Source organism: Erpetoichthys calabaricus (assembly GCF_900747795.2).
Source record: "Erpetoichthys calabaricus chromosome 1 unlocalized genomic scaffold, fErpCal1.3 SUPER_1_unloc_22, whole genome shotgun sequence".
Taxonomy (NCBI): domain Eukaryota; kingdom Metazoa; phylum Chordata; class Cladistia; order Polypteriformes; family Polypteridae; genus Erpetoichthys; species Erpetoichthys calabaricus.
Window position 1 is genome coordinate 3266023 of NW_026261588.1, and position 11065 is coordinate 3277087.

At 41.4% G+C, this 11065-nt stretch overlaps 1 protein-coding gene across 2 annotated transcripts in view; it reads right to left on the reverse strand.

The window, feature by feature from the left end:
- The window catches only part of LOC114669349 (zinc finger protein OZF-like), a 106622-nt gene extending 95773 nt beyond the window's left edge, over positions 1 to 10849 (reverse strand). The window contains exons 1-2 of one of the 2 annotated variants that reach the window (XR_007933956.1): positions 10720 to 10848; positions 5545 to 5992 (exon numbers count right to left, since the gene is read on the reverse strand). Coding sequence is in view for 1 of the 2 variants with exons in the window: in XM_051921732.1 (XP_051777692.1) it covers positions 5545 to 5959 (415 nt within the window). In the remaining variant the exon portion in view is untranslated. Of the gene's footprint in view, positions 1 to 5544; positions 5993 to 10719 lie in introns of both variants that reach the window. The other variant, XM_051921732.1, reaches the window with a different exon arrangement.
- Between the last annotated feature and the right edge of the window lie 216 nt (positions 10850 to 11065).

An 11065-nucleotide genomic window follows, 5' to 3' on the forward strand; every position in this document is an offset into this window, starting at 1 on the left:
GAGGGTTTCACCTTTTTAGATAGTGCAAACTGTTTCTTCTTCATTGAGGTTTTCTCTTGGAGAGCTTTTTTCATTTCATTGAAAATTAAAGCAGCAGCTGCCAAAATATGTAGCTTTCTTATTAATTTTTCAACATTGTGTAAAATAAATTTATAAAGTAACATAAAAGGTTTAAATACTGGTTATCCTTTTACACTAAAATATTACTAAAGGGATACAAAAAAAGTAAAATGCATATGTTCTTTTTCTTTAAGGAAATTAAATATTACTGAAGAAAAAAAAAAAATAATAAAACAGCCAAATGGGGCTATGCATACGAACTTAAAAGGTTTAAATAAAACAGAAATATATATTTTATTTTTACTTGCTTAACTTGTGGAGGGTGTATCCTGTAGCAAAGCCCTAACTTTTTTCGTGAAAGCCCGTTTCAGTCAATAAGTCTTAAAAAAAGGTGTAAAGATATTGACAATAAGCTACGCAAACCCAGGAAGACATGGAATCGTTTAAATCAAGTATCATTACATCTTCCTTTCTTAAAGAGAAGTAAGGCAGTACTTACAAGCTTACATATTTATATATATACATACATACATATATACATATACATATATATACATATACATATACATACATATACATATACATACATATATATATCTCTATATCCGAAGCCGTGCAAGCACACTCTTGAGAATGCAACGTAGAGTTGTACATGAGAAAAGCAATCTTGCCTCAAATCAATAGCAACCTTTTGTAGGTCTATGAACTTAATTTAAACTTTAAGTTTACACAGTGCTTTCTTTCCGAAGTACCTGCACTCATGAATATGTCTGTATGTGTCAGTCAGTCAAATCCACGCGCTTCGCACCGGCGAAGTACCACTTTTAAATTTTTATTAAGAAGAAAAGAAAACCTTTTTAAATTGAGGGAAAATATACTAATAACAGTTTGTTAAGGATCTGTTTTTTTGTGAAGCTGCCTTCACTCGAGTGATCACTTCGAGCTGACTTGCTGGCCAACTATAAGTGTTACCTGGTAGGTAACCACCCATACAATCAGATTGTGAATCAGACTACGAATGCCGTGAATGCAATTACCCCGATCTACATGCTGTCAAATAAACGAACCACACTCCGTGGCGCAATTTTAGGGGCTTCGCCTGTAGCGCTGACGTCCGAGGTTCGATTCTCGTAAGGGAGTGAAGTGAGTGGCTGGTTACCTACCAGGTAACGCTTATGGTTGGCCAGCAAGTGAGGTAACATCACCCACGGTGCCTTCAGTTGTGAGAAGCAGATCATAGAATGATTGAAAATAGTTTACTGTCAAATAATGCAAAGAGTACGCGACACGTCTTTCCCCCTTATTCTTGGTTCATCAGGCGTACACACTCACTGCACTCGCTTACGGTAATCGAACCTCGGACGTCAGCGCTAGAGGGGCTTTGCAGCGGTGAAGTATTGCTTTTAAATTTTAATTAAGAAGAAAAGAAAACCTTTTTAAATTAAGTCTTAAAAAGAGGTGTAAAGATATTGACAATAAGCTACGCAAACCCACCAAGAAATGCAATCGTTTAAATCAAGGCGCGAGTCGAAAAACACCATCCCATAGTATTAGTTAACGATTAACACATTTCTATATGTATTGTAAGCATACAATACAACTGATAATATGTTGCGCTTATTTATCTGGTGTACCGACATTTTTGCGCGTTTAACGTCTGAAATCTAACGTGGTTTGTGCCCTTCAGAATGAAAAGAGTTTGCATTTACCTTTTTAATAAAAGGCGAGCTTTTAAGCCTGAGAAATCACCCCGTAAATGCACACGTTTAACTGCACGTGTTAATATGTATCCTTACACAGTATTAAAAGACACTCAAAAATTAACGTCATTTACCTTCGTTCCCGCGTTTGACTCGTGCTGTAAATCTCTTCCTTGTTTTTAGTTCACGTGATTACGTAGGAGGCGTGATGACGCGATACGTGACTCCGCCTCCTCCATTAGAGTATATGGACAAAAAACAGGTTCCAGTTATGACCATTACGTGTAGAATTTCAAAATGAAACCTGCCTAACTTTTGTAAGTAAGCTGTAAGGAATGAGCCTGCCAAATTTCAGCCTTCCACCTACACGGGAAGTTCGAGAATTAGTGATGAGTGAGTGAGTGAGTCAGTCAGTCAGTGAGAGCTTTGCCTTTTATTAATATGTATAGATCCAAATATCTTTGTGTTTTGTGAGTGAGACCCTAAGAGACGTGGCCGCATTAATGTCACTCCTGAAAGACCACCCCCAGCCTTTATATTGGTGGTCCTTCAGAGGTTCACTGACATTTGATAAGAACTTTTGGTAATCCATTTTGGGCCTGTGCATGTCAAAGCCTCCTGTTGAGTTTGAAGTCAGACTGCCTGGAGTGAGAGCTCTCTATACGTAGACTAGTGAAGGGCCTGAGGTTTCCTTTATAAAGCTTGCATACACATAAAATTGGACTTGAAACGTGTGTATGCAACTTCCCATACAAACATTAAGAAATTTGACAGGGGAACAAACATTTACAGTAACTCTGACTCATAAATACACGACATTTCAGAGAAACTGGGAAATGACGACATCCTTGATCAAGGAGGAAAAGGCAGCCAAACCAGCTAAATGACGACTCGTGAGAATAATTCAATTCACCAAGCCGTTATTATAATGAGCGTTGATGTGACAAACATGACACCTCAGAAATTAGAGCTACGATGTACAGACTGTATTTTAGTTCCAATTAAGAGAGCCAATGATATGTATTTTCACTGAAGAAATTCTACTTTGTCATCGCTTTATATCTGCTAGTTGATGTTTCTTCTCACCCTTGATCAAGTAATAAAATCCAGCCAATCCGGCTAAATGACGACTCGGAAGCATAATAATTCATTTCACCGAACTGTTCTTATAAGGTGTGTTGAAGTGACAAACATGACACCACAAAAATGATGACTATGATGTACAGACTGCATTTTAGGTGTTTTCACTTCTCAGGGAGCTGGCCATCAGCTCAACAGAATCTCAGCCAAGCTTCACTCCATTATGCCTGCTGTGCTGGAAGCCATTAACTGACTGCTGATGCACTACATCTTGTTTTCGTATAACACATGACATGTTTTTGCCAACACAAAAAGCCAATCTGCAGCGGTGTCCAGCTCTCCTAACACAACTGAACACTTTACTGCACTCATATTGCACAAAGGGCACCTAGCAAGATTGAAGCTGCTTTTGTTAACCATAAGAAGTGACATTCCAGTAATACACAACTCATCCAAGATGTGGCTAACAAATGTGATGTCTCCATGGCCTCACTCAAACTCATTTATTCTGAGACAATTTTTGACAGACATGATGTTTTTTGATGCTTTGACAGACTTGATGTTGCTTTACATGGTGAAGTAACTTGCTGAACCCTCAGTGTTTCATATGACCTGACCTATTCATTGTAACAGCAATCATGTCATTAATAGGGATTCCGGTATTCCCGGACGTTTCCCATTCCCGCATTCCTGGGAATGAAACTGCTGGAATTCCCGGATGAACGGGAACGGCCAAGCTCACATATATAGTGTGTAAAAGTGTAAAAATCGATCAAGAAATAACAGAGTTATAGCTGAAAATAATTAAGGTGGCACCATTGCTGCAGCTTGCACTTCATCAGCCAACAGTTTTGAACAGCAACTTGAAATTGCAATGCGTCAGTCTGTTGCATCCGCATTATCTGTGCCAAGAAACTTGCCATCACAGAATGATGATAAGAAACTGGATGCATCAGTAAAAGCTGAAACGGCGGTGCTTCAGAGCAACATCAAGCGCAGTCATTGTTTAGAATAATTGTATCAGTATCAGATGACTGTGCCGCCTACTTCAGTGGAGGCAGAGCGTGATTTCTCAGCGGCTGGCGTACTTCTGCACGAAGGTGCACTCTTGCCTGGACGACCGCACGCTGGACACTTTAATAATAATAATTATAATAATTAGTTACATTTATATAGCGCTTTTCTCAGTACTCAAAGCGCTATCCACACAGAGAGGAACCGGGAAGCGAACCCACAATCTTCCACAGTCTCCTTACTGCAAAGCAGCAGCACTACCACCTGCGAGGACATTGTGCTTTCTACACTCTTATTACCGCAACTAAAGATACATGTACTTCTATGACAGCATGAACTGCTTGTAGATAAGTTTAGTCTTTTATTTGTGTCAACATATTGCAGTAGTTTTATTAAAAATAAGTGTCGGTTGTTCTAAAACCGTTCACATGTGAGATGCCCGTGCACTGTGTCATCCCCGGGAGTCCAGGATTCCCGGGAATGGATTCCCTAGTCATTACATGTGACAGTGGCTTCCTGCACAGACAGTACTGCCCTACACCTTTCCTGATCCCCAGAGCACAGAGGAGAGGCGCTGTAACTACATGTATGACCTTTCACTCTCAGATGAAGAGCAAAGCCAGATATTCTTGAATGGAGGTGATGGGGTCTCAAAGTGTCAGGAGGGAGGAGACTCTACCAGCTAATGAAGTTCTGCAGCATCCTGACTGCACTTGCAGGAGATGGATTAGCAGGCTCCATATGTGAAAAGGAGTTTTCACATATACATATTTAAAAATTCTGTAGTAATGTGCATAAAACTGGTTTAGAAATCAGATTTTTTTTCTGGGCGTACAGATTTTCCTGTTTGTTTTTTGTTTTTTTTTTGTGTGCATATTTTCACGCTCAACTCTATGCAAAGTTTTAGAAATGTCACCCCTGGTCTGGTGTGTGGGTCTTTTGAATGTCTGAATCCCCATCTCACCATGTGTGTGTCCTCATTTCATGGTGGTTTGGAGGTAAAAGATCACTGCACACCATTGCTGTCACCTCATGGTGGAATCATAGTTTTGCTTCTGCAGGACCAGGAGAGGATGCCATGAAAGCTGGTGTTCCGGACCAGCCAATCAGAATGAAGAGCTTAGGATTTCTTAGCTTTACCTGAAGTCACCTGATCATTGAAGGAATCCCTGAGTCATCAAGAAACTGAAAACTTTCAAGACGATGAATAGACAAGAAATTGAACCCTGAGGAGCAGCTTCAGGAAATGTTTGGTGAAGGTCATTGCAGCTAAAGGAGAATCAGAACGTTTCTAAAGACAGGGGGTCACAAACTGGACTGTTCCCATGTTTAAATAATGTACTCAGGAATGACAAGGGTCTCATTGTTTGTTATTAGTTTAAGACAACTGTGTTTGTCTGTTTTAGGGCTTAATTGAAGATCAGACCACAGAATTAGGAGGAATTGTTACAGAAATAAAAGGAATTCCAAAGGACTTTGTTTTACCAAAGACAGGCTTAGAGTGTTTTAATAATGTTACAAACAATAATGGAAGAAGTGCAGACTCCTAACCCTGTAAACTGTAGTGAAACTGCTGTGTTTAATTTAGTTTGAACGTTTGTCTAAGTTTCTTTAAAAAAAGCACAAGACAGCACTTTCAGGCCCGTAACCCTGACCCTAAATTGTACACCGATTGTTATTTTTCACTTACTTGTTTTAGATGACATCTTAGGTGGTGTCTGACCTTCCTCAGTTCTAGGAGATGAAATTCCTTCAGTCGTCTGTGTCTCAGACTGTAATGATTCATATTTTACACTGATAGAAGACTCCGGAGATGAAGAGTGTCTGCTATGAGAAGAGACTAACCCGGTCACTGCTATATCTTGATGTTCATAATGAAGGTCATCTTCCTTGACACTCTCCATACTCGTACAGTTGTGTATCTCAGTGCTGACACACTCCTCTTTAATACTCACTGACCACAGTTCACTGTCCTCTACCTTGATGTCCAGACTCTCCTGTTTAGGGTGGTCACACTCCCACTCACAGTCCTCCTCCTTAACATTTATGATCCTTAATTTTATGACATTCATGTCAGCCTCACACGTCTCCTCTTTCACATCCATTTAAACGTTACAGTAAATGGCAGAGTTTTCTCTCTCTGTGAAAAAAAAAACAGAAATCAATTCCATTAAAACTGCGTTATTCAGATCTAAAGACATTTGATTTTTATAACATCCTGTTAGTTAAAGCTGATGTTATGTCAGACAGTCCATAGCAATCACACAGTAACTCATCACTGTTCATGTCACATTAGATGTAAAATGAGTTTGGGAATGAAAGGAGGGTCCAACAGGCTAGAAGAAGGAGGAGGCCATCTTGCACAGTTGTGTGTCAACAGTATTCACTACTTTGATTGAACATTCAATACTGTTAGGGTCCCAGAATTTTGTTAATAGTTAATGTTAAGGAAGGTTTATACAAGTTAGGCCTCAGGATTATGTTAAAAAACAGGGGCATATAAAGGAGGAACTTAAAATCGCTGGTCACCTTGTCTAATGTGAAACTGCCCCAAGCTTACAAAATCCAAAACCATCATTCAAGTCACAGCCTTCATTTACATAATCATAGAGAGATGGAGGCAGTTGGCAGTGTGTCCCTGTAAAGATGGCCGCCTAATGTGAGGCACCCAATGTCTGACTTCAACTAGCCTGCGACTCGCTAAGATAAATTTAAACAGTTTTGATTTTGTTTTTAGTCTTAGGGGCAGACTGTGTGTGCAGGAGAGCAGACAACCAGTGAATGTCCTCCTGAGGTAGAAGGCACAGAGTTAAGTGAAGAGGAATAAGAAACTGCAGGATTTGAACCTAACAAAAATAACGGATGCTCCTCTTTCTGTCGTTTTGTGTTTCAGATAACAAAGGGGAAAAAATAAAATAAGATAAAAAGGGCAAAGGTTGCTGCTGAAGAGCTACAGCTGTTAACCCTTTTGTACACCACAGGTGTCATCAGCTGCATGCTATTGGCTGTTAGAAACAGGGCTGAGCACAACTCCGCTGAATGGTCGGCACACAATCACTAAATGTGACAATTGTTTAAATTAACGTGGTCAGGTGATGAGATCAGCGACTGTGCTTAGCAAATCTGACATGCTCCAGGACAAAAAAGTTCTTCAAAACAACTTCATTATCAACAACTTTGAAACAAGTTTATCAGCTTCATCTTGTTTACACTCTGCACACATCACAAACATTTTAGTACTTAACACATTAATAAACTCCAATTAAACAGCAGCACCTCCCAGTATTGTGAGATTGGCACGGTGGAGGCCTTGTGTACCTCAGTCTTTCTTAACACTCCACCCTGACGGACCAGTTTGCTATGGGTAACCCTAAAATGGGGGCCAGGGTAATTAAAAGTGGCTCATTATTGACCTCATGAATATTCTAATTAAATGAAAGTGGGTCTTGGCCAGAAGAAGGATGCCAGTCCTGACAGTGGTGTTCACCTAAGAGTGGCACATGGGGTCAACCCACACAACCTGGTTGGGTCTGTATGATAAAGTCACATGTATGAGTAGCCAAATGATAAATCTAATCATATTATGTGATATCATCTACTGTTAAATTCTGCTCCGTACTTCTAAAATGTTTATTTTTATACTGTATTGAGGGTTTGTTCTGTGTATTGTATTGACTCCCTTCTTTTTGATGCCCACTGCACGCCCAGCCTACCTGGAAAGGGGTCTCTCTTTGAACTGCCTATCCCGAGGTTTCTTCCATTTTTTCCCTACAAGGGTTTTTTTTTTTTTGGGAGTTTTTTCTGGTCTTCTTAGAGAGTCATGGCTGGGGGGCTGTCAAGAGGCAGGTTGCGGCACTTCTTGTGTGATTTTGGGCTATACAAAAATAAATTGTATTGTATTGCAAATGGACCTTAACTTCCACCTCAGTACCGTGGTCCAGTGCAAAACAAACACAAATAATAAAAGTTATTGGGGTACAGGAAGAAAACCAGAGTACCTGTACAGGGCAGGAGCCAGCTATAGACCACCATAGGCTACACTCACATTCAAGTCCACAACCACACCAAGACAAGTTAGATTTGCCAGGCCACTAAACCTGAGCATCTTTACAGAAGTGAAGAAAATAAGAATAAAAGAGCAGACATGGAAATTGCATAGAGATTTAAAAAATAGGCTGAGATTCAAATTCATTCTGACAGAACTGTGAAGCAGTAACACAAACCACAAATCTCTATTAACTTCTCTAATACTCACTAACAGACATTACTGGTTTGACTTCAGCACTGAAACATGGGAGTTTGTCATATTTGATACAAGTTAAATGGGAAAAAAGACACACATTTAAGTGTCCATTCAAGCAATGCATGGGGTAAGCAGGTTTGAGGCCGTGTGTGTAAATACAGATACTGACTGCCAACATTTACCAGTTAAGAACATATAATCCATATTACTAACCGAGAATAAACCGGATATGGACGCAGGTACACGGCGATGGGACCATGAGACGTCCCATAAACCGCAAGCGAAGTCTTATCGACCACGAACGAAGGAGTCACGGCCCAAAAACGAAAGAGCTCAACTAACGTGAATGAGAAATGAAGCAACAACGCACCCATAGCTAACGACACGGCCACACAAAAAAAGAGGATTCTGCGCTGCACCCCAGAGTCAAACGGAAGAGGCTACGGAGGCCCCACAGGTCCACAAAGATAGTACGGAAGGCGCAGGAAAGTACAAAAGGCGCAGGCGTCCAAAACGCGCTTCTGAATAGGACATGAAGCAACAACGCACCACGAACTCTCCGTATTAAACATACGGCATCCTCACACGTCCAAACCACACAGCATATGTGAATCACATGATGCATTATTAAACGGTACAACCACAGAAAACGCTCCGTATTAACAGTAAGTGCAATTGTCCATATTACTAACGGTAGACAACGGATAACTAATGGAGTCACGGCTCCAAAACGATCCAGCTCAACTAACGGAGCTACAAAAGCGAGCCCGCATGGATAAAAACAATAGATGTAGGCACCTACAACGCGTGTCTGAAACTGCGGAAGCAAAACTGTCTCGGCTCCAAAACCAAACAGCTCCGCATGAAGAAATACAATGTACATGGACGCCTACAACACGCGTCAGAAACTGCGGAAGCAAAGCAGGCACGGGTTCAAAACAAAAGACCACAACTGACACAGACGCCTACAGCGGGTGTCTGAAATGCAGCAAGCAATGCAGGCACATATCGCATACATTCATCAATGTATTTCGGGTTACGCCGACAATAATCTCTTTCAAATCTATTTCGGGTTACCCAAGACCAGGGGTTGGCGAGCGAAGCGAGCAGGGGGCGGAGCCCCCTAGTTTATACTCTAAAAGGCGAGTTACTTCATGGCAGCACTGCCATTTTCTCGCACTATATCTTAATACTAGCTGAAATACCCAGTGTTGCCCTGGAGGAAAATAAAGTGTTTTTTTTTTTTTAATTGTTTGAGAAAAATAATTAAAAAAAAATCTTTAAAAATAAAAATAAATTAACAAACAATAAAGACTCACTAATGTGCTTGTCTTGGGATCTTGTATGTGTTATCATCCAGTTGACGCTCGGAACCGGCCAACTCTATGTAATTTCAAAAGCAAAAGGGGTGCGGTGGTGCTCAAACCTAAAGAATGCTGTCAGTCACCTCCAGTTCGACCTCTGGTGGTCGTTCTGAGTGTCAACTGGATGATAACATGCATACAAGACAACAAGATCACTCTCCACCCTACCCAGAAGGGGGTGGGTTAGGGTTGATTTCACCCTACGGTATTTTTAGTCGACCAATGAGGAACATGTGTACCTAGTTTCATGAAAATCGCTCCAGCCGTTCGGAAGTGATGCTGGAACAAACAAACAAACACATACATACACTTTTATATACAGTATAGAAGACTAGGGGGTTTCACTCACCTACCCCTGGGTTTGGTTTACCAAATATACAATTTAAAGAGATTGTTATTTTCATGGGAATATTTACATATGCATTATTTTCCCTTTCACTTTAAAACTTTTGTAAAAACAATACTTGTCCTTTATTTCCGGCCCCCAGTGTGGTTCAATCTCTTTCTCGCAGGACGTATAACGCTGCTCGTGTTGTGAATGGGGCTAAACGCACGCTAAGGAGATGCCATCGGATCATCTGCTGTCTTTCTGCTGGGAGTATATGAAGCGTGCCTGCCAAAAACATTCCAACAACGGCTAGGTTAGATGTCCATGAACTTGTTTTAAATGTTGTCTCACTGGCTTGTCTCACCTGACGTCAAATTGTCTTTCCAGAAGATCACGTCTCGTTTCCCTCCCAAGATTTTTTATAATAGAGACATAGATTTGTTCTCGGCTCGTATTCTCCAAAACGGTCATGGACTCCAGTTCGTTTTTCACTTTTACAAATCTGAATCCTCGCTATTCTTTTAATGGCCGGCCGCTCACCATCTCCGCGACTGTCTTTGAACTGGACACCGCGGGGGGACAAAAGAGAAACAAAGGCAGAAATCAAAGCGCCGTACGTGTGGAATGGCCGTCTGCGATTCGAGAAGGAACCGACAAAAGGAGCACACGGAGAGGAATGAACAGGCGCCAGCGGTGTGACTGGGTAATACGATTTAAAAGTTGGGACTCGGCCACGTGAAGTGAACCGCAGATACCAATAAACAGAAACATTACGCGAGTCGCCACAGGAGGATTCAAACGAGTAAAGTTCGGCGGGGGGCACACGAACGCGCTGCTCGCCTCTCACTCAAGTCGCGCGAGGCGATTCTAAAGGACTGAATGAAAACTCACACATCCATAAAGTGCATCCCCAAAATCCAGGGCACTTACTGTCTGCCTCGTGGCGATGGGATTGTTTCTGAACTCGTTCAGACTTCTGTCTCACTCAGTAACAGTCTTGCATCCGTAATGTTTCATAAAGCGAGACAGTGGCAGCTAGGCTACAGTGGCTGTCGCGTTGGATGACGTCACCCTGCGGCCGACATAGGATCACGTGACAGGTAAGCGAGACTGCGCTCTGGAGAGAGGCTGGGTGCCTCAGTGTCCGGCTGCCTTATGTGATCCCCTTCCAACACAGTCAACGGAGGAGCTGCGTTTGTTTGGGGCTGCTACAGAGCCGTTTGGTTTTCTAATCATGGACTGAGGTTTTTTTTTTTCTTAAATTTATCTTTCCTTT